Source organism: Myripristis murdjan, chromosome 6 (genome assembly GCF_902150065.1).
Source record: "Myripristis murdjan chromosome 6, fMyrMur1.1, whole genome shotgun sequence".
NCBI classification, from domain to species: domain Eukaryota; kingdom Metazoa; phylum Chordata; class Actinopteri; order Holocentriformes; family Holocentridae; genus Myripristis; species Myripristis murdjan.
Window position 1 is genome coordinate 29,314,477 of NC_043985.1, and position 24,287 is coordinate 29,338,763.

The window sequence follows — 24,287 nt, forward strand, 5'->3', positions numbered from 1 at the left end:
CAGTTAATGAAGGATTTTTTTTCTTTGATCTCATATCCACCTCAATTACATAAGACCCTTTTTTCTGCTGGAACGTGAACTAAATCAGACAAGAGGGTTACTTAAACATTATTTATAAAAGACGCAATTGACTATAAAGTTCCGATTCATATTCAATGATTACATTCATTCTATTGGCTTCTTTTATCAGATCAGTGCAGTGAGGGGTGAACGGGCGAACTTGTTCTGATGCATGTTCTGCGGGCTAAAAATAAACCAAAGCTCAGTGTATGTCTGCGATCTATTTATCTACATTGACGTTATATAATTCAGTCCAAACAATAAAGTTTCCGTTCATAAACTTAAACACCGGAGCAGACAAAAACGTCCACGCTGCCCACAGAGACGGTCACAAAAACTGTTTGCCTCCCATCTCACACGCCTGATTGTCATCATCACCCGCTTCACTATATGCACTACCTTAAAGTAAGTATTAAATTAAAGAACTGCACACAAGCACACACACAGCCAGCGCTTCAGATGGATAGAGCAAAAAAAGACAAACACTGCAAAAACTCAAAATCTTACCAAGAATATTTGTCTTATTTCTAGTCAAAATATCTCATTACACTTAAAAAAAGACATGATCACCCAAGAAATAACTTGTTTTTAGACAATTTTCACTTGTTTCAAATGAATTTTCACTTTTTCAACTGGGAAATTTTGCCAATGAAACAAGCAAATTTTCAAGTGTCTAAATTTTGTCTAAAAACAAGTTACTTCTGAGGCGATCATGTCTTATTTTAAGTATAATGAGATATTTTGACTAGAAATAAGACAAATATTCTTGGTAAGATTTTGAGTTTTTGCAGTGAACATGAAACCACACTATGGCTCCAACAGTAATGAATACACTTTCACGGATTCACTGCTTCACTAAAACCCCCGCTAATTTCATATGATACTCTGACTGACAGTTCAGCATGTCTCCACGTGACAAATGATGATTGTGATGCTAATACGAGTTGTTATGGTATAAAACATCTGACTGGCAGCGTGAAACAAACCCGAGATAATGACAGAAAAGTTGAGCTTGGATTTTGGGAGTCAGGATCGACTTTAACGCCTCGAGCCTCCCGGTTCTGTGTCGTGTGTGTCTGCATGCCGCGACACACAGCCGACTCTATTTGAGGCATCGTGATTATTTCCTTCCACGACACGTTGTGGGAGGAAATGTGTAGGCCGTGTACAATTATCAGCTTTTGTTGACATGAAATGAGATGATGGAGGTGAGGAGAAGTGCCTTTGTTCAAGACGCTTCACACCTCGACGGCGGAAAGAAACTTTTTAAATGAGCCATCGGAACGTAATGGCTCATTTGGCGGCTTGTTAAACTGTGCGACTCTTTAATTGGCAGACAAATCTACCTGATGAACATTTTCACACATTAGATTTAAAAAAAAATAATAATAATAATAATAATGTTATGGAAGGCTTATGTTTGTAAGCCACTGTGTGAACATTTGAGAGCAATAAGACTGTCAAGGGACACACACACACTCATTAGAGTGACACAGAAACACACACCGACTAGCTAAATGAAAACAGAGACCGTGCATTTTTATTCGAACCCAAGAAAAAAAAAAAAAAAAGTTAAATGTCACCAAATTTACCACCTGTGTGCACGATGTTCAGTCTGCAAATGAGGGCTGCAGAATTAAACCGTTCACTTCCAGCCTAATCTGCAGATGATAACAGAGTTGACCTTATACCAGAAATACGGCATGAAATAAGCCCTCAGACGAACTTCAGAGTGAGACGAAAGACTATACGATCAAAAAACTCCATAGGAGAGTCGGCAGGATGCAGTCGAACTTTTGTGGAGTAAGAAAGACCTATGAATATATTTCACACTGCTGGCTTAAGTTCATTTTATGTATGCCTCAACTCTCCTTCAAATACGCACACCTGTAGCCTTTAACAGCCTCCGCACGCCTCTGAAGCCGGCGTCTCCAGGTGTATTTGAAGACGTTTTGCCAAGCGGTGGCCAGAAACGCCTTGGGCTCGCTGAGTTGCTGTGAAAATCACCGCGCTATCGCCTCGCCGAGACTTTGTTCGCCCGTCCTGCCGCTGCCTCTCCACCGATAAAAACCTCCCCGACTCTGCTTTCTCCACTCGGCTGCCCACTGTACGCCTCTCAGCTACGTCTCCCGGCGGATACCGAGCCTGCACTTATCTCTCTTTCCGATTCACCCCTTCTGGTCGGCGTCTCGTGACCTCCTCACCTGCTGGCCTGCACCGGCACTGGCTCCGCGGCTCTGTCTCTCTTCACCGTAACAATGCAACTGAGTACGATCAGCATGAGACCTCGGTTTGTGAAAGTGTGCGTGTGTGTGTGTGTGTGTGTGTGTGTGTGTGTGTGTGTGAATGGGTGAGTGTGAGGCATACTTTGTAAAGACGTGGTAGTCTGGAGTCTGGGAAAGTACATGCAGGCTGATGCAGGGATAACAAAAACATGTTCTGATAAAAATTACATACAATCATTCTGAAATGCTCTTTAATTTTCATATTCACGAGAAAATAAGAAGCTGGTCTCAGGAGGAGGTTGGTGAATTTGCCATGCCATTTAACAGATATGTCACCAAAAAGCTAATTAGGATAAGCTGAAAAAATGACTATAGTTATATTTGCATGCAGGTATATTCATATAAATACTCGGGTGTAATGACTGACTGATCATCTGTTTTCCTGTTAAGACCACATCGAATTTGTCTGCAAAAAGACCAAATAAAGAATTGATTTCCTCTGTTGTCTGAGGTCTTTTGGTGTTAGTGAACAAATTCCTCCCTTATTTATTCATTTATTTATTTTTTATTCTGTGAACTTCTGTTTTTACGTCTGTGTTCGACAGTATTGCGATGCTGCATGGTGCAAGAGTTTGACCACTACTTCAAAATGTAAATTGCTTGACTGAAAAACTGAAAATCTCTTCACAGGTTGTGGGTCTTCCTGAGAAACTTTATGAATCCGCCTGCCGTTGTGAAGGGAAGATGTACAGCTACCATCAAATCGGAGATACGGGGTTCCACGTTTCTATAAGGCCTGACTGAAACGCTCTTTTGTGCGTCAGTCAACCCTAAAATTAAATGAGGAGCGCAATCCAGATCACATGTACGCTGAAGCGCCTCCAGATCTGCACAACGTATCGTCCTCAGTGACTGTAATGTCATGCAAATGTGTGCACCTTTGCTTCTTGCCCTATTTTCTTTTTTGTTAAAAATGGAGCTGCTGTTGATGCATGAAATATGTCAACCCTGGCTGACAATTCAGTGTAACTCGATCAAATCAATCAACGCTGCAGCTTTGGGGAAGCGACAGGGTCCAAGAAGAGCCGGCTAATGAACCTCACGATACTGGCAGTCCAAGCCACAGCAACAGTTTTGGCCAAAATCAAAATGGTTTGTATCTTTATTGAAGCGACTTGTGTGGATTTCTGCCATTACCAATATTTGAGCAAAGAAACATGACACGAGCGTGCAATAAATATAGGTGTATTGTTTTGCCATGATAGTCTAGTCATTTTATGAAAAAACCTAGGACAAATTGCAAGAGAAGCAAACTCAACTGATTTTGTATCCTCAGTTTGTCCTGAGTGAGGGAAAAAAAGTCCCAAGAAATCCCATTGGTGGAAAGTTTGGAAAATCACCTATTTATGACCATATGATACCAAAAAAACACTGTTTTTAACACACAGGGGAATGGGGTTCAAAATTTTACTTTCAGATATCACTATGAAAATTCACAAGTTGATTACACACACAAAGACAAGAAAAAAAGTCAATTTCAAGTTCTTTGAATTATTCTGTTTACACATGCATATCACACATTATCTGATTTGATATGCGCTAATAAGGAATATAAGGAATAAATGCCAGAACAGATATTTAAACAGTGAATTAAAAGGTTACTATATATATAGTAACCTTTTAATTCACCGTTATATAGTAACCTTTTAATTCAAGGTTACTATATATATAGTAACCTTGAATTCACTGTTTAAATATCTGTTCTGGCATTTATTCCAATTAGAGCATATCAAATCAGATAATGTGTGATATGCATGTGTAAACAGAATAATTCAAAGAACTTGTAATTGACTTTTTTTCTTCTCTTTGTGTGTGTAATCAACTTGTGAATTTTTATAGTGATATCTGAAAGTAAAATTTTGAAACCCCTTTCCCCTGTGTGTTAAAAACAGTGTTTTTTGGTAATATGTGGTCATAAATAGGTGATTTCTTGGGACTTTTTTCCCCCTCACTCAGGACAAACTGAGGATACAAAATCAGTTGAGTTTGCTTCTCTTGCAATCTGTCCTAGGTTGACCCCAATTTTGGCCTAAAATTACTGGACTATGATGGAAGTTTTGGATCCCGATGATGGCGCCGGTTGGACGCATCGCCAACCGGAGAATCCCCTTCACAACGCCATGTCTGCCCAGTTTGTTTTCTTCGCTCTCCACCGAGTCGGCTCGCCTCTTTCACTTTCACCTCCCTCCCTGTCCATCTCTGCATTCCAGCTGCCTGCGTTTCTCTCCACCCAGCTCATCTGCTCGCGCCTTTCCAATCTCCAGATCATAATAGGCGAATGAAAGGGAGTTTATAAACTGAAGTGCACATCAGATCTGCTGTAATGAAATCTTATCAATGTGTTTCCCTTGCTGTATTATTTGCATATAAATGACATAATATAATAACTCTCTCGGGCCTCTACCTGGAAGGAGTAAATATTTCTCTGTCTGCTTTGTCTCGTCGCTGTGACATGGGGAAACGGGGACACTAATTGAAGAGAGGAAAGCATCTTTATGTGACGACTGACATTCAATTATGTTTGGGGGATCAGATTAGGTGTCGGCCCCAGAAATGTTTGAAAACAACATTTTGCAGAGCGCCAACTCTGCAAGCGGCGCAGGCTGTAATTTGAATGGCTGTTTGAGGCTCCGGCTGAATGGCGTCGCTCTGAATGGAATCACTACGCTTTGACCTGGGAGTAATTGGATGTCCAGAGTGAAGTGTTGATAGAGAGGGGAGGCAAGGTTGGCAGAAACAAAAAGAGAGAGAGAGAGAGAGAGAAAGAGAGGCGGGGAGACAAATGGAGAAAGAGCACAAGATGAGAATGAAGCGAGAAAACAAGCCGGCGGGCCGAACAATCAAAGAGGGGGAATAATAAAAGGGTAAAAGAGGAACAGCAAAAAACACCGAAAATGAATGCGCTCTTTCTGAAGCGTGGAACCTGCCAAATCTCGGGCTGTCATTCATCACAGCCCGCAGGCCTGTGGCCACTCCGGCCAGTGAGCCAAATACGCTATTAGACAGGATAAGCTTTCGCATCAGCCCGACAGCCATCCAGCCGTCAGACACGGGCAAGGTCACGCCAAACAAACACCGGGAACATTTGGAACCAGCGCACATTAAGCGAGTACTGCTGATCCGGCGAAATGCTGTAGATTCATCTATCTACCTGCCAGCCTGGATTTGTACTGGTTAAGCATAATGAAGTAGGTAATGGATTGTAAGTCTTTTACAGCGGGGGGTGACTGGAGGGTTTGTTCTCCTTAACATCAGCAACGTAAAACCAAAGATCCTTCTCCGACAGGTCGTGCACGCGCCTCGGCGATAACGCCTCGAACCGAGATGATGGTTTTAATGCCTGTAATGAGACTCTGCAGACTTTGGCTACTGGGCTGATGGGAGAAGAGTGCTGTTGTTGTTGTTTTTTTTTTGGTTTTTTTTCCCTTGTCATCACGCCAGCTGTGATTGCAACGCACTGCTTTCCTGTCTGAATGTCACCTTCAGGTACAAAAAAAAAAAAGGATCTTGTTATTGTACTGTCTTCGATTGTTAAGCAGTGCTTTCAGCCTGACAGCGAAAATTGCTTTAACATGCACTCAAAACACAGCAGCGCCGTGGAAAGGAAGGGTTAGCGGGGTGGGGAGAAAAAAAAGACAACAACAACAAATACATGATAAATAAATAAATAAATAAATGAATAAAACTAAGAATGTGAACTTTTACCTTTGCGTGACTATAAACAACCACACGAACACAAGCACACACACCCACACCAAGGCCTCCATTTTATCGCTGTATGTAATTCACCTTTGCAGAGCGTAGTGAGGGTGGGGGCGGGAGTTGGAGGGTGGGGGGGGGGGGGGGGGGGGGGGGGGTCAGCTGACTCCATCGATTGGCTATCCTTAGCGGTGACAGCGCCCGGCCCGGCGTTAAAGAGTCAGAAAGTCGCCGCGCCATTAGCAGGCGTTCCTCTCCGGTTTCAGCCTGCCCTGCGCACTCTGCACCAGAATAGATTACGGTGATTGGTGTGTATGCATGTGTGTGTGTGTGTGTGTGAGCGTGTGTGAATGTGCGAGTGCCTCTGCGCATGCACGTCACATCGATGATCATTCTATCTTTGCAGCTCCTCAGATATATCCAGCACTCAAGCGTGGATATTAAAACAATAACCCCACCACTCCCCTTTCATTTTTCTTATTTAGTGTACATTATTACCTTTCAGGGAATCCGCTCCTCATTAAGGTGTACTTAAAACAGCTTTGTGTGTGTGTGTGTGTGTGATTGGGTGCATGTGCCTGCATCTGCTGAAGTGCACTCGACAGCACATGCTTCTTAAGCTGACATGTCAGGGCGCCTCTGTAGTCATCACAGGGTTAAATGAGAGAGGACCCACAGCCATAATGCATATGTGCCGTATGTACACGAACCTGAAGACCGCAGCGTTTTACACCTGCTACCTCGTGCGTTATCCGGCGTGTGAAGTGAACGCTCGCTGCAGAGGAATTAGCACACCGGCATTATAATGAGGAGACCCGAGCAACTTCACAAGGAGCTGAAGCTGATGGCAGACTAAAGAGGAAATTTAGTGGGTGCCGGCTTGCCAGACACTCTGTTCCCAGGTCTGTTCTCCTTTGATTTGCGCTACCTCTCCTCTCCTCCTCCTCCTCCTCCTCCTCCCCTCTCCTCACAGACTGAACAGGATGTAGTCATGATGTGGGGAGCTGGTGCATGACAACACAGCGGACTGGGGAGACCGGGCTCGGACGAATATATCAGTTTGTCAGTTTATTGGGCTGATAAATGACAGATATCGGCCAGTGAATGTCACCCAGCTCTGACGCGATGCGGCTCACTCCTCCCAGAGCACAGCTGCGTAAAAAAACACAGACTGGAAAACCTTTAGTGACCTTATGTTTCCTTTGCAAATTTTATTGTTTCGTTTAATTGTTCACAAAATGCTATTTGTTAGACAAATTGTGCATTTATCGGCCGACCTCCGTGACTCCTGTCTGGCTGCCATGTGAGTGTGTTTATTGTTTATTTTATGCATTTTCTTTATGAGTGTTACGTGCTTGGTGTTTTTTTTTTGTTTTTTTTTACGCCCTCCCCGTCTGTCTCTCTCCTCTGCACTCCCTCGCTCTCTCGCTCTACCTGCCTGCCGGTCCTCACACCTGAGCCAGATCCCATAATCAGCGCACCTGTCTGCCATCAGCCCATCACAGCCTGCACCATAAATACCCTGCTGCACCCTCCGGTCTCCGCTGGATCATTGAGCAACACACGGTTGGTTGTAGTGCGATGCTACTACAACTGTGATGCTACTATAAAGCTGCCTTTGCACGACTCGTTCGGCCGCCAGCTCCTCCCCTTTGCGTGTAACCGTTTGTAAAATCCCTGTAACTATGTGAAACAAGAAAAACAACGAGCTCTGAGCTAGTATGCTGATCTGTTCCACATCACACGAGCCCATGTAATATTTGCCATACAAAGTGACGAGGGGTCTGTCTCAGTCGAAGGGCTAGATGACTACTAGGTCGCAGCCCACGGTGCCCACGTAGGAGGCGTCCGACATAGGTGCCGATATCAGGTTTACCGGAACTAAAAGTTTAGTGAATTGGGACGGTGTAGCCTGCGGAGGATTCCTACGTCATTATTATCGAGGCTTCCCGAAGCGCATTCGAGTGTTGCAGCGTAAAATGCCAAAGTAGGTTTCGGAGGTGTGTCGGTGAACACCTGTGCATGAAACCAAACGATAAGCAGCTTCAACACTCTCAAGGTGGACAACATCGATTCTGTAGTTTTATGTATTTTATTTTGTCTTCGTGAAAATGCAGAAAATTAAGATCATTGTTACACCTCACAAATTGGAACAGACTATCCCAATTCAAGTAATTGTACACGTGGCTACATTGTAACGTACCTGATGCGCTGATGGTTGCTATGGAAACGTCATGCAAAATGCCTATCTAACTCATCTAACTAAACTTGCATTTGCAGGCGTTGTTCGGATACAGTTAACAGCTAAACCGAATCTATGGTGGTGATTATAGGCATGAAAACTTATCAAAACGTCATGATATAAACATTAAGACGGTCTAAAACATGCTTAATAATTCCAGCAATGATGGATGATCCAGAAATTCAACTGGACCGAAAGGTACCCTGGGAAGTAGGCTGTGATGTCGGCCACGAAGCATCGTGGAGGTGTATCCTGCAAATGAGTCAAAAATAGGCTGGATCGGTGGCTGCATTTGCAGGACCCCGCGCAATAAAATTGAATTGGGACAGCACTTGTCGCGCCGCCGTGACGTAAGCAGCCTACAAATAGGACCTAGGTAGCGTACAACCTTTGAATTGGGACAGAGCCTAAATCATCTGTGGTTTTTGTAAGGTGCAGTCACTGCCTCCTGGGTTTAGCGCCGCCTAAGAAGCTTGTGATTGGCTTAGAGAGATACAAACAGAGGCCAGGGTGATTCTTTTTCCTCTTATAGCAGAATGATAGTGGGTTAAGCCTGACCTTTCTACATAGACGAGCGTGATGCTTCAAGCCGTTATGACCTTCGAGTCTTTCTGCCTGTTTCGCCCGCTGCCTGTTTTTGCCGGCCTGACGTCGACTCTCCTTCTCTTTGCGGTTCACCGGCCAGCCCGCCCGCCCGCCCGCCCGCCTCAACGTTTATCAAGCCCGCCAGTCAGCTCTCAACTCCAGACCTCCTCGCCTATTATCACCCTCTCAGCCATGGAGCCGGCAGCAGGCAGCCCTCACCTCCTCTTCATCCTTTATTCAAAATAAAAACACTCTGCTACTCCTTACCTCGCCTGCTTGGCCTGCTTTTGGGCTCTGCCTGCACTCGAGACAGTTTCCCAAACCTCCAGACAGACAACTAATCCTGTGTCAACAAGTACGTATTCAGCAGGTGTTACTCTTAGTACACAGCATTAATAACTGATTAATTATTATTAATTGATTTAATATTTTAATCATTCTTCAACTTCGGGCATCAATAAGGTTAGTAATACTTGACTGACTAAGGATTTACTGTTCTGTTGGTTAACTGTTGAGTGATTCATGAACAAACCTTTATTAATATGACCAGCCACAGGTTAAGTAATGCTTAACTGACTCGCAAGTAAACATTAATTCATCTATTTACTTTTAATTGAGTCATGAACAAACCATTAGTTACATGCAAAGTAATAATTAAAGGACTCACTCATATATCATACACCAGAAAGGTCGTGTAATAACATATTTTTTTATTTACTTTTTTTATATATATATTTTGTTATAGGACTAAATAAAGGGTTCAATTTCAAAAAATTGGAAATTTCTGCCAATTTCATAGTTCAGGCTTTATAGGGTTAACTTAATTTCTATTTTGCTAAATATTTTGAATGTTTTTTTTTTTTTTTTTTTCCAAAGACAATAATACAAGGTGTTACCTACACATGTAAGTGAACATATTGAACAGTCAGTGTTTTGGGCGCCAAATTTTCTCTTTTTTCCAGAGTGGAAAGTCTAAACTAGATGAACGCCACTGGATGTTTCATGGTTCATCTTCCTCTCCACTGCTGCTTCTGTCCATTCAACATTGAGCATTAAAAGCCGGCTTTATTATTGCCCCACGGTAGATGTTGTTTTCCACCTGGCCAAATTCCAGGGGAAAACACCGAGCACTTCTCACATGAAAACTGACAAATTTTTAAGAAAGTGACACAGGCATAAAATCGGTTCCTCTGACAAAGATTGATTCTCAGTACTGGCCGTGAAAAGACCCATACCCAGTCTCATCATGGTGACACTAACAACCAACAACAACAACAGCAACACACACACACACACATGCAAAATGTAAGCACATACTTCAGGTCCATTATTCATACAGACAGCACTAAGAGCTCACACACTGCATCCGTCAAGCTGCCACACACATGACCTCACACACACGGCGGCACACACGGGTTTTAATATCAGCGAGAGACTCCGACTGCTCGTGTCTCCCCTCTCATTACTATTCAACCTCCTTAACTATTAGACCTAATTAATATTTACCAGCGACAATAAGTTACAGGGTAGCATTTCATAAATCCCCTTTAGCGCCTGTCCTTATTTAAATGTGCAAAAAATAAATCTAAATTAACGTCTGCGTGCGTGTGTGAGTGTTAGCTGCGCGGCACTCACTCCATTCGTGAAATTTTCGAGCTAAGAAAAATAAAATTTTAAGAATGAATATTAGACTAAACGACGTTCATTTTCTTTTTTTGCATTATGGACTGACTTCTCCTAAGAGCGCTCTGCTGATTAAGAAAGATCCCCGCTAAGTCCCTGTGTGTCGCCCGCAACCGATATGAGCACTCCTCCGTCTTTTCCGACTCATGAAAATGGCCTCATCCCCTTGCAATATTAACTGTCAAAAATTATAGCCCACCATTGATCCGAGAGCAGCGTGTGTCAGAATAATATAAGAGAGTGGAGGGGAGCAGTGTGTCAGACAAAGTGGAGAGAAAAACACTGAGCGGCGAAATAAATGTGCATATCAAGACAGAATTTTACGCCTCAGAAAGGGACTATAGGGAAAATCAACCTGATTTCAATGTGACAAAATTGATTTTCCAATTTTCTCGGGATTGCTTTTTGCTTCCCCGGGGCAGGTGAGGTGTCTATCCAAATACACTTAGTGCCCCACCTGAATTATGTCCGAGACATTTAGAGGATCGAGGGAGCGAGCTTGGTCATCTCTCTCGCTCTTTCCTCTGTTTGTCCCTCTTTTTCCTCTTTGTCTTTGTGTGCACACAGGTAGCCCTCGCTTTCTCTCTCCCTCTTTATCTCACTCTCTCTCTCTCTCACACACACACACACACAAGCTGTGCACATACACACAGTCTGCAAAAACTATATTTGCCATGGCAGATGGGTTGGATGGGTGTCATGCTGGAGCCATATTTATGAGAATGTGCTGAAGTGGCTGGGTTTAAATCTCCCCAGACCGAGTGGAGGACAGTTTAAAACTTTTGCCTTCTGCACTTCCATCTGGCTCTGCTGGCTGAATTGCATTTGAAGAAAGTCTCACTTTTTTTTGCGCCGCGGCTGCACTGCAGGTGCACTGTGGCCGAACCCAGAGGAACTATTTGAGACATTTAGCATATTAATGAATGAATATAACGAGGAGGGGACGCGGCAGAGATAGGACACTGTGGACAGGATGAATGAGAAAAAAAAGACAGCCAAGGCAGAGATGTGGGTTTTTACTATCTCCAGTGCCATGTACAGTATGAAATGGAGTCACAATCAAATCAGAGTGAGTTTTTAAAACTTATTTCTCACATTTCCAGCCTCATGCTGTGTTCACAGTATAAGGCGTTTTCTGTAAATAAATTTTTTCAGCTTGTAAATAGTGTTTACAACATGTATTTACAACTAGGATTTTTTTTTTCTATTTCTGAAAACTCTGCTATGTCTAATGAAGCAGTAAGTCACACAGAAGCATCTGAAAAAAAAACATAAATTAATCAGCAATTAATGCTAATTTTATCATGCGTGCTTTTCAAACCACAAGCTAACACAACCTGTCAAAAACTGTGCTTATTTTTGTTAAACTAATGGAGTGACGGCGTGACCTTTTGATATGTGTTTGAAGGATTATAACTTCGGCGTACTTTATGTTCCCCGCTCAACCTTCAGCTGTCCATCTGACAAGAACAGTAATGACAGATGGGAATCTTTCCTATTTCAATCTTCCCTCCCGTTTCTCTTGAACGTGGCATTAGCTGCCATCAGGGTTCTCATAACAAAAAGGGACAGACCCTTTTAATAATAATAATAATAATAATAAGACATGTTATTTATAAGCGCCTTTCTTGACACTCAAGGACACTTTACAATAATAAAAACAAGTACAATAAAACAACAGATAAAAGGCATACACGGTAAAAAGAAATGGAGAAATGGAACAAAGTAGTTATAGTTACAGAGAATAGGCTATAAAAAAAAAAAAAAAAAAAAAACACACACACACACACACACACACACACACACACACACACACACACACACACACACATTTAAACACATTTAAAACACAGACAAGCTTCACACTGGTGTTTCCCATAATGGCAAATGGCTCAGCATCATTTTTTCCCTTCGGTCCAGTTGGCACGGCGATGCACTGGACCTTTTATAACACTGAAGCCTAACTATCCGGCCATCTCATATTAACACCACGCTGTCTAATCATCATCTGTTGTGACAAAGATGCGACAAATGAATAAACAGCACAACAGAAGTCATTGTGTGTTGGCCATAACAGGTTTTTCATAGGAACTTCAATGCAAATTCAACCAGGACATCCTGGCGCGATGAAAACACAAGAGAGCATCGGGCTTGGAGCTGCAGGCTGACACAGCTGTCGGATGGCAACATCTGTAATCACATTTAGCACCGCGGCTAGGTGCTGCTATCTCGCGCACGGATTAGTCAAAGGCCCTTTTGTTCGGAAACCACTATGACTGATTTCGCTCGATTCGGTTTGGCAGTGGTTACAATGGGAGCCATTTCATCGACTGTGACACCATCTCATTAGGTGCAATGTCTAACACAGGTGTGCTTTTGTGACTCATTCCTTGCAATATTATTAAAGCTCCTTTAAAGACAAGCCGTTTTTTTTTTTGTTTTTTTTTCATGCCACGGATGTAAGCTTGAAGGCATAACATGATCAAAACAAACAAAAAAAATGGTGTAGGTGAAATAATCAAGCATGACTCCAGTGTCATTCTGCCAGGATAAATACTGTAAAGACGAGCGACATGGGTCTCAGGTCCTGGTGACTTTGAAGGACTTCTAACTAGTGACTTGAAAAGATTATTGCCCGTGGAAAATAAAGGGACAGGAAGAGTCTGTGCTTTTATCTGAGATTTATTGAGGCCACAAACAGCCTGACAATTTGGCTAGGTGCCTTCTGACAAAGCCGTTCCCGTGCATATCCAAGACGCCGGCCTGTGAGTGGTTGTAATAAATCTTGAAGGCAGACTAAAGGGAGGAGTGCTGCGATTCCCTCTTTTCGACATGCAAAGTTCTCGTCGGAAACTTTTATCCTGAAAGGGACGTGCTGCCAAGGTCTGGACACTCTTATGTTGCACGGGAGAGATCACAATGGCCGCTTTACGTCGCCGGAATCACTCAGTCTGCGAGGCGTCCCACAAAGGCAACATCAACAGTGCTCGCCGTGTTGATTAGATGTCATTTCATCCGACTTTTAATCAATTATGCCTCTATTAAACAGTCTACGGTGGAGAGGGGAGCAGCTCGTCGGGGCGGGTTGGTTCCAGCAGTTCCGGATGGGAGGTTTTCAGCCAGGCTTGTTGGACACCGCCAGAGCCGGCGGATGAGTGTGTATCACCTCAATTAAACCGTGCGCTAAGTGTCTGACAACAGCTAATATTCCTCTTCCACCAGCGAACCCAATCGATGTTCTGGCATTCGTCACCCTGCTGAAAAAGCAATCATTCCGTTGTCTCGCTCCGTTTGGAGAGGGAAATGGAGAGGCGCTCATCTCGCCTGTGCGCCTGCTCATTAGAATGCACCAGTGCTCCCTCACAAAAAGAGACACACAGGCCCGACGCACTCGCTCCAACACACACAGAAACACACCCCGTACTGTATAATACATACACATGCGTGGCACAATTGCATCAGAATGGCTACTGCGAGACACATCTTGCAAGCAGCGAATGGAAAGTGTGCATCTTGTGGCTGTGAAAACCACACACTTCTTGGAAAATGACCTTAACACACAAGGCAGACACACACACACACACATACACACACTTGCCAGGCCCACCTACCTCTCTGTCAAGTAGTGTGGGTGAGATGACGGTGACGATGTCGCCCCTCTCTGGGTCGATGTAGAACATGTTCGGGGAGGGCTTGTCAGGCGATTGCCGGACGATGTTGTAGCGCAGCACGGCGTTGTCCGTGGTCGGGTCGTCCGCGTCGAACGCCGTCATGGTCATCACCGTGGTTCCTGCGTGAGAGACAGAGAGGCCGGCCTGAGTCTGACCCCCAAAACGTGATCCTTCAGCAGCAAGAACACGCAAGTGACGGGGGCAGTCAGCTAAAGCCGCACATAAACGCTGGCGTTTAATTTGATTTTAGCACATTTAAGTGCTTTTATAGCAATACAAACACATTTTCAGAAGCTACAGTGAGAGCTTTTTCATAAGAAACTCATTTTTCTCTCTCGATGAGTAAAAAGCAAAGAGAAAGATTAGATTTTACGGCCCTGGTGGTTGAATCCTGCGCCTCAGAAACGGAGGCTGTTGTCGGTAAAATGCTCAGAACAGGGAAATTAGTGCACATTTGAATCCTGTAAAAAATCATGCAAACGATGAAATCCTTGTTCACATTTTCATGCACTTTGCACCGTGAATGCTTTAGATGCATGCATACAGCAGCGGGGCTCCAGCAGTTACTCAAAATTAATTTAATAGACATTCATGCCAACACAGTTTTTTTGGGTTTTTTTTTTGCTCACAGCTTTTGAATAAAGCGACCGATCCAGAGAAACCAAGGTGGGCTCGCACTGTATTGTGTTTGGAGTTTGTGAAATTGGAGCAATCATGGCAGCAGATGTTTCAAACTAGGTGTGTGCTGCTGCCTAGATGGCCACTTAAAAAGTGAGCCTTTCCTATTAATGTGTTTTCTCCCTCATGTCAGTTATAACAGCAGGGTGCATTTTATTTGGTAATGGGCACAAAAATGGAAATCTTGCCTGCTGCAGCTGAGCTGAAATGGGAGGCAATCCTTGACACACCCTCAACCCTCAATCTCAGTCTCTTGTCAGTGATGAGATACACTCACACACATTCTGGAGGACACACACACACTGTACGCACACACACACACACATATGCTGGCTGCACATACACACAGATGCACACGCGCATACTCACAGAGGCAGGTGGGGAAAATGCCGGGATACACACATGCACTCGGGCGTGTACAAACACACACACACAGGCATGCACACACACACACTAATAGAGCATGTTCAGCCCTGTCTCCTCTGGGTAGTGTTTCCCATTTCTCCAGCGCAGACAGAAGTGTCGATCCATCTCCATCCAGCACTTCATGTTCTCTGCTGCCATCAGCTTGGAAGCAGACAGCTCCGTTTAAAAAAAAAAAAAAAAAAAAAAAAAATGTCATCAGTCGCATCCCTCCTCGATTTGTTTAAGTCTTAACTTGGACTCCAGGGCGAAGAAGGCTGAGGGGGGACACCGTGTACGGGACAACACGTGGGAAACAATCGATCCCAGTGTGTGTGTGTGTGTGTGTGTGTGTGTGTGTGTGTGTGTACAAATCTGAAGTATTGCGGTGAAATCAGGTTTTTGCCAACATCTCCGTGCGCTCATTACTCCTCATTACTCATTAAATTATCAATTAAATGTCGGGTGTAACGATTCTCATTACTATAACCCGTGATATCTGTTGTAATGATATGTGCTGATTCTAAAACAGCATGACTCTTGAATGTAGATAGGCAATTAAATCCTGCTTTCATTTTTTTTTTTTTTTTTTTTTTTTACAACAGATATTAAATTTCCAACAGAACAGAGAGTCGCTGACGATGGATACAGACTGGATTTCAATTTTTCCTCAAGAGAAATATTTTTTTAAATTCTTGATGAAAATCCTACACATGAAATTACCTCACCCAAAATTCTTAGCTGCATTTCTCATAGTCAGCCAAGTCACGAGGTAAGCTGTATTTTCTGACAAGCAACCCCCTTCCGATTCTTATTTGGCCCACATTTCTTGACAAAACACTCCCCCAAGCACCAGCGACCAATACTTTGTAGCACGGCTCATAAGCATCCATCTCTTTTCACGCTTTCCCTTAATACCCAATGGTACTTTGCCACAGTGCATTAGCCAAACCCCTCAAATAAGACACAAAGGGCCACTGCAAAATATGCAAAGTCTACATCAAATAAGCTAGAGTAAATGGTGGCTTAGTGCCAGTGGTCTTTAGTCCAGTTGAAGGTAATGGGGGGCAGAGAGGTGTGGGTTTTATCCCCTTGGCATTTGCACTTCAAGGTGAACCATTAATGGTTAAGTAAACCGGTAATCCCTCCACTGCGGGATAATTACACAGTCCCATCTCTTTCATTACCTATACTACGTTCCACTTCACACCTCAAGAATCACACTCTTAACGACGAGTCGGAGCACACACATGCACGCACACACAGATACACACACCGCTTTGCACACAGACACAAGCAGCACTGAATTAGAGTAAAAACAACGACTAAATTGGTTATCATGAACATATCATTACGGAGTCGCCGGCAAACCCATGTCCCTGGAACACGACCTAATTGGGTTACCTGTTTAAATATGACAGAGGAGTCAAGCTGACCCCCTTAATCCTCACTGGCTTCACCGGACACCAAATGGCCAGTCACAGCAGAGTATCATGTAACCCGTAAGCGTCCATTAGTCCGGACTGCAGCCACAGCACCGGCATCGGCTCACTCGCTGAACATGGAGCATTTTGTAATGAGATAGTGGGAACTGTGTGTAATTCTAACGCTCATGTCTGTGGTGTTTAATCATAAATTGATTACATCTGCGGGGCTCTGGTGAAGTCTCATCATCCTCCCCCCCTTATCAACTTCATCCTCTGGTGGGAACCGAGGCTCAATCAATGCTAACCGCATCGGATGGCGGTGATGTGGTGTTTGAACGGGGCTGGACATGGACGAGCGTGTCTCCCGTTACCCTGCTATCGAGTGATATCGAGTCAGACCGGATGGAGAGAAAGGCGATCGGAGAAGAACGGATGACGCAGAGGGAGTTTGCTTGTCATCCCGTGTGTTGCGTGTTTAGCTTCGGAAGTAGGGTGGCCATTTCCACAACACCAAAAAGGAGGACACTTTGGGGGGGGTGGCGATGCGGGCCCGGGGGGTGAGGGGGGTGGGAATTCTTTTTTGTTTAGTCACATTTTAGTCGACGAAAAGTCTTGGCATTTTAGTCTAGTTTTAGTCGAAGAAAATCCAAAGTATTTTAGTCTAGTTTTAGTCAATAGTTTTAGTCAATATTCTTTTATAGTCTTTGACCTGCATCATGTTGGCTTTTTTTTTTTTTTTTTAATTTAACAATATTTTAAATTATTATTTTAAAAATGTAAATTACTTATCAAACAGACCTAACAATTCAGCTACCAATGAATGAGCAGTAGTATGCATGTGATAACATAGATTGAAAAATAAGCCGAAGTGATACCTCTTCTCTGAATAGACAAGCTAAGCCAGGGTGCTGCTGTTAGCCAGTGACTTCAGACTTCAGACAGCGCCACACACACGCACTCCGGCATGAGCACACAGCAGCGCAGGAGGAGAAAAACGAACACGCATCCAATTAATGCACTTTCTGGATTGTAATTTAAAAGTCTGTGACGAAAAATATGACTGATATCGATGTACAGTCCGGGCCAGCGTTGCGTTCAAGTGCAACTCCAAAAAGGAGGACGCCGGACAAGGCATTTAAATTCCGGACTGTCCGGCCTAAATCCGGACGTATGGCCACCCTATTTGGAAGTGGACCGAGCTCAAGTTGTGTTTGAGTCACGAACCAGGCGCAAAATCTGATTTGTGATTTGTGATTTTTATTTATTTTTTATTTTTTTTTTTTGAAAACAGGGACAAGGTACCGAAGACATGAACCCAAAAGGGAGAGATGCACTGTACAAGGCTATAGCCCTAAAGCTAATTTCCACCCATAGTCCCTGGACAAACAAATATACAATCATTGGTGCAAGGAGCAGGGCTATGAGGTAAAAAAAAAAAGACCACCAATGTACACGTGAAAACGCACACCGAGTCTCAGACACAGACATGCACATGTTGTGGTGTGATTTCATCAGACGGGCTGGTGGGACGCGGCGGTGTTGCGTGCGGCTAACCCCTCCGTCTATCTGAACCACCAGGGGAAATCAATGCAGGCTGCCTGATCTCTGGGTGCCATCAAGGAACTGATCACAGCGAGGGGCCAAGATGAAGGCAGAGAACATGGACGAGGAAAAAAATAAATAAATAAAATAAATAAATATGATGCTACTGTGTGAGTGCATCTGTGTTTGTGCGAGTTTGGAGGAGACAAATTTCATTTCAAACGATTCAACGTGTACAAAAGGGAATTTCAATCACCGAAATGGGATTTACATTCATTTGAATCAAGCAAAGGTGGAAACGGTCAAGAGCCGACCCGGTCTTTTCTCGCAGGTGCTTGATCTGACCAAAGGGAGTTAAAAGGCGGCGGCGGCGAGACCACCGAGGTGGATCAGAAGTCGGTTCAACAGAGTGGGAGTGCGCTAAAGCCAGAGGTGGCCCGGTAGCAGAGATAAATATGCATCAGTGTGTTTGAGACAGAGACAAAGAGAGCGAGAGAAAGAGAGATTAAAACACAAAAGGAGGCATGAAGGCAGGAAGAAGGAAGTTGAGAGCCCAAGAAAAAACAACTGTCTGATTTTCAAAGTCGTTTAGTAGCCGAGTTAAAAGTCCCAGATGCCGGCAGAGAGTCACCACGACGTAATTAGCTTATTTGTTGGGCCAAGGGCTATCTGTCCACCAAATTTCAACCAATAATCTGTAACTTTCTGAGTTATCTTGCTAAGAAATGGACACACAAATTTGGCTGGTGGTGGTAAACATACTACTACACTGCAAAACGCAAAATCTTACCAAGATTATTTGTCTTATTTCAAGTCAAAAATGCCTTATTTCTAGTCAAAATATCTCATTTCACTTAAAATAAGACATGATCACCTCAGAAGTAAATTGTGTTTAGACAATTTTCACTTGTTTCAAGCCAATGAAACAACCATTTTTTTCTTGTTTCACGCAAATTTTCACTTGAAACAAGAGAAAATTGTCTAGAAACAAGTTACTTCTGAGGTGATCATGTCTATTTTAAGTGTAATGAGATATTTTGACTAGGAATAAGAAATTTCTGACTTGAAATAAGACGCATAATCTTGGTAAGATTTTGAGTTTTTGCAGTGTACATGGTTGTGCGTCTGTTTGTGGTGAATCATTCGTGTCAGTTTCATGCAAGGGTATGGAAAAATAACCGAGGAAGGCAAACAGAAGCGGGAATATAAAACTGTGCTTTGAAAAGTAGCAGCAAACTCCTACTTCTTCCTGCCTCGGTGGAACAAAGGACCAAGTTGGGCCACAGTTGTCGGTGAGGAAGCACAACTGGACAAAGGGAACTGACGCATAGCGATAAGCATTGTGTGCCCAATACCAAGTCACACAGCCACGTGTCAAAAGACAGCACACGAGGTATTATCGTTTGTACGTGATGAACCTGGGAAAATCAATCGCACTCAATACACAAACCAGAAACAGCTTTGACTCCCATTTTCCTCCTCCTTATTCAGGACAGTTCAGTGAATAAGAAATAATTCTGTGTTACAGTCGGCCGAGGGAGCTTGACGCGCTTTCCATCACCATGCATTGTTGCTGCCACAGCTATTCAAAAGAGCACTTAGGCTACATGTGCGTCTGTCTGCGGTGGTTTTCTTTTTTTTTTTTTTTATGCGGCTGTTTACCCGCGCTCACAACTGAAAATTTTATTGCCTATTCTGCTATGAATACGTGCATTATGGGTATTGAGTTTTAAGCCAGGATCAGGCTGTTTCTACTTTGGTGGTCAAGTAAACCACACAGGTAAGCAACTCCAGCTTCATAAAGCATGCTACAGCATAAAACCTATTACTCTTTGCACTGAACCATGTAATTTATATGTACTCTGGCACTTTATTACAAGATCACCCTCTCTTTGTAGGAAAAAAGAGCCATATAACACACCTGTACTTCAGTCCTCAGCACCTTTGACCCCCCCCTCTTTAAACGCTGCTCTGTGATGCTCTCGACTTTTGAATTGCATCAAGTCCGTGAGCCTGCAGCTCCAAGTTGCATCAAACACGCAAACCTCCACGTCTGAGTTACTGGTACTCTGTTAATATCTGGTTACAGGGCTAAGTCATACCTGTTATTTTGAAGAGATTTTTGAAGATGAGATTTTGTAAGATTGCATCACTGTATGTCCACATTTGTAAACGTCTGCTGTGTGTCTCCTGCAGCTCTATTTAATCCTTTGTTTATCTTACTGTATCTTATTATTGCTTATTGCTTTGAATCCAAAATCAGTGTGGGCAAAATGTGACTTTTTTGCATTCAGATCTGTGCTATGTCTAATTATGATCGTGTGACAAAAGTGACTGTGTAGAACAAGTGGAACGAAGGTTACGATATTGTAACCCTGGTTCTACAAGCACAGCCAGAGCCCTCTACAGGACTCTTTGGGTAGCTCTCTCTTCAGTCAAATGTGTGGATTCACCCTCTGAACATTGCATGAAAGCAGCTTGGAGAGAGCAATACCCAAGGTGTCCTGTAGAGGGCCGAGTCTGTGTGAGATACAGCCACAGTTTCTGTCTGTCTGTCTCTGGATTTGTCCAAACGTTTGTGTATGTTCAGTGTGTCGGTCTGTTGCATGCCTGCTCTTGCTCCCCGCCTGTCTGCCTGCTCTGCACCTGTCTGCCTGCCTGCCTGCTTGCATATCGGGCTGGCAGGCTGCCATCGTGCTGCACTGTCCTGCATCGCTGTGGCCAACAGCATCTCAGGAGGGTCTCGGGTTGAACACTTTGGACATTTTGTACAATTTGTGACTCACTCTCGAGGGCCAAAAAGGAACTTAGGAAGATAAAAAAGTGGAGAGGAAAATAAAATTGAGACAAATGACTGAGTGTTCAGTCGCTGTAAAAACAACAACAATAAGTGTGTATTTTTTTCTTATTCTTTTCTTTCTTTTAAGAGGGAGTCAATATGACTTTGAGAATGGTATTACACCGATCAAATACATTAATGACAGATGCAAAAATGAGGCCTGGCTTTGTCAAAGGAAAAGAGAGAGCAATAAACAGAGGTACTAACACAACCAATAGCTGAAGACATACCTAGCCATATACTCAAGGCTGCTCTGGATGGGGAAATGAGTCAGCATTGATTAGTGCTAATTAAATTAGAGCTAAATTAGTCTGCTTTGGTTGTTGGCTTTTTAATTGCCCACCTCCAATGAGCAAGATTTGCTGTCTGCACAAACATTTTGACAGACAATTGGAAGCACCGTATGGACCTATTATTATTATTGTTGTTATTATTATACAGTGCAGAATCCATACAGATATAATGCTATATTGATTTAATACACAAGCAAACTTCATGTCAGTGCACAGCTGAATGGGTTTGTTTCAAATGTTTGATTCACTGCTGTGAAAAGTTTGATGGTACAACTACTACTACTACTACTACTACTACTACTACTATGACTATTGCTACTACTACTACAACTGCTACTTTGACTTTGTTCACACTGCACTGCAAATGTGTTTGGATTCTCAAATCTGATTTTAAACCTCGAGTTAAAAGTGTGGCAGGTGTTTTGTTTGCAACCAGCTGCCACAAGAAGAAATGTCCCTGTTGATTGTTTTATATGTTTTCTATGCTTTATACACGTCCATTCATAAATCGCTGAAATGATTCATCAGAGACAGAAGCCGCCACAGGGGGAAAAAAATAAATAAAAAAATAAATAAATAAAAAAGATGAAGGAATAAAAGATTTCCTGTGGCTTTTTTTTTTTTTTTTTGCTGTACAGACTGCAGAAAATAAATGCAGCTCAAATGAGATATGAGAAAAAAAATTGCATATGAGGTTTTTCTTTATTTATCATTCATTAAGTTGAAAATGCTGTATTTACTGCAGAACTCAAGTAATGCCTACCAACTACTCTCCATTCATTTGTCATCACAGGATAGGTCTGTTTTGAAGGTTTCTATTTTTGTCAGTACCAGATCGGCAAGTCAGACTACATGTATACATCTATTGATTATCTATTGACTATTCAACTTCTACCGTCTTTCAAAACTTCCAAGTCCATCAATTTGTGTCTGAGGACAAACAAGAGTTCAGCCAAGATGTAAAGCTACCGCCGCTTTGCCCAAACTTCTCACCGTTCAGCCGGTCCCAGAGCCGATGTAAATGCGTTAATTCAGATGCATTAAGAGCAGCAGCTGAAGCGAGAGACGTGGAAAGCTGTTGCGGATGGCTGCTGTGCGGAAACTAAATATGAGATAATGAGCTGACAGTCAAGCGAATGGAGTGAAAGACAGTTCAGCTGCCCTTTGCTGCCTCCACCACAGCACCGCTCCTCCATCCCAGCTTCACAGCCGGCGTCTGCTCGGGCCACGGTCGACCCACCGGCTAAAACCAAACAATAAACCATTTAGGTCGGATTAAATAATCTGTAATGCACATGCAAAGAACAAAGACGCAAATACAACCCCATAAGAAGCTTTAAGAAAATATTTTGCTCTCCAAGTTGAGGTTGTGGATTGGAGATTCTTCTGTAGCTTCTGAATCTATACAGGCGCCACTCACACTGTATAGATATCGCATAATAAAACACCTTCACCTGTGTCCAATTTAAATATTCGAGGGGTTGCGGCGTGTGCCAAGGTTGTTGGAATACACTGACAGGAAGGACAGGCGGCAGACGGACAGTTGCTTTTTATTTATTTATTTATTTATTTATTTATTTATTTATTTATTGTTTTTCCCTTTCATCACGCCACGCCAATAACACATTTGCTAATGAGAATATAAATAACAAACTGGCTAATGAGAATATAAATAACACTCTGGCTGGCTAATGAACAGAAGGGCTGTCCCCTGAGTAGACATCTCTAGTCTACACACAGTGACAATCAAAGCCGGATAATGAAATCACATTTTAACTTGATAATTGAAAAGAAAAAAAAAAAAAAACTCATTGTATTAAGCCATTTGAGAGGGAAAAGAGAGAGAGAGAGAGAGACTGAGAGAAAATTAAAATGCCCATGATAAACAACTGGGATCTATTTTCCAAAGGTAATTTGTAAGTTAGCATTTTTTCTAGACAGTGTGATTTTGCGGTGCTGAACATTTATCTAAGATAAAGTTGATTACTTATCCAAGGGTTACAATCTGCACTTTCTCAAATTAAAATATCATTATGCTGTTTGTTTCCTTTTTTATTTTATTTTATTTTTCTTTTTTCTTTTTAATCTATGCAGCCAATGAGTCGAGCGCTGACTCACGTTCTGATGCATGCAAAGCTTGATCAGCGAAGGCATTTCAGTGAATTAACCTCCATTAAATATTCCTCCCTGAGAATAGCTCGCCCAAACCAACACGACTGCTCTCCACGTGCTCTTTTACATTATTATGAAAAATAGCACATCCCAGTGGATCGTTTCCACCGGATTTTAAAATCACGAGCGCTTTGTAATGTCCAACAGATCAAAGTAACCGCCCCAACACCGCCTCCTACTCCCTCTGCTCTAGGCTTACCAACTGTACATATAGCCTTACATGCTTACGTGCTGTACAGTTAATATATTCAGTATCTGCAACACAGCAGAATAAATGATTTCCATGTATCGTGTTTCCCATTATTCCCTTTTCCGGCTACCAAATCATACTTAGCATCAAATCAGATCCAAACGACAAAAAATCTGTTGAAAAATTAAAGAGCCTCAACCTCAAACAGTATTCCTACAGGTCATTCTTATAGCTTAAACAGCTGTTTTTTTTAAAAAAATATTGAGCGTAAACATCTGAAAGCGTCAAATGAAAGGCCAACCTTTAATCCCACCTTTCTGGGTCTTTACCGCTAACATGAGAGATTATTCTTGTTCTCATTCCTATTATTGTTATATTTATTCTTCATTTTGCCAGGAAGGTCCCACTGAGATACAAGATCCTCAAGAGCCACCTAATTTTACATTCCCAGCCTCTCCCCTGTTGTAAACAACTCATCATGTCCATAAATTTGGCTTTACCGTCAAATGTGGACGCTCT

The 24,287-nt window shown here is 42.8% G+C and overlaps 1 protein-coding gene across 1 annotated transcript in view; it reads right to left on the reverse strand.

Moving 5' to 3' along the window:
- The window catches only part of cdh13 (cadherin 13, H-cadherin (heart)), a 278,706-nt gene that overhangs the window by 147,954 nt on the left and 106,465 nt on the right, over window positions 1–24,287 (reverse strand). Inside the window, exon 7 of the mRNA XM_030054250.1 lies at window positions 14,166–14,344. Within this exon, the coding sequence (XP_029910110.1) occupies window positions 14,166–14,344 (179 nt within the window). The remainder of the gene's footprint in view (window positions 1–14,165; window positions 14,345–24,287) is intronic.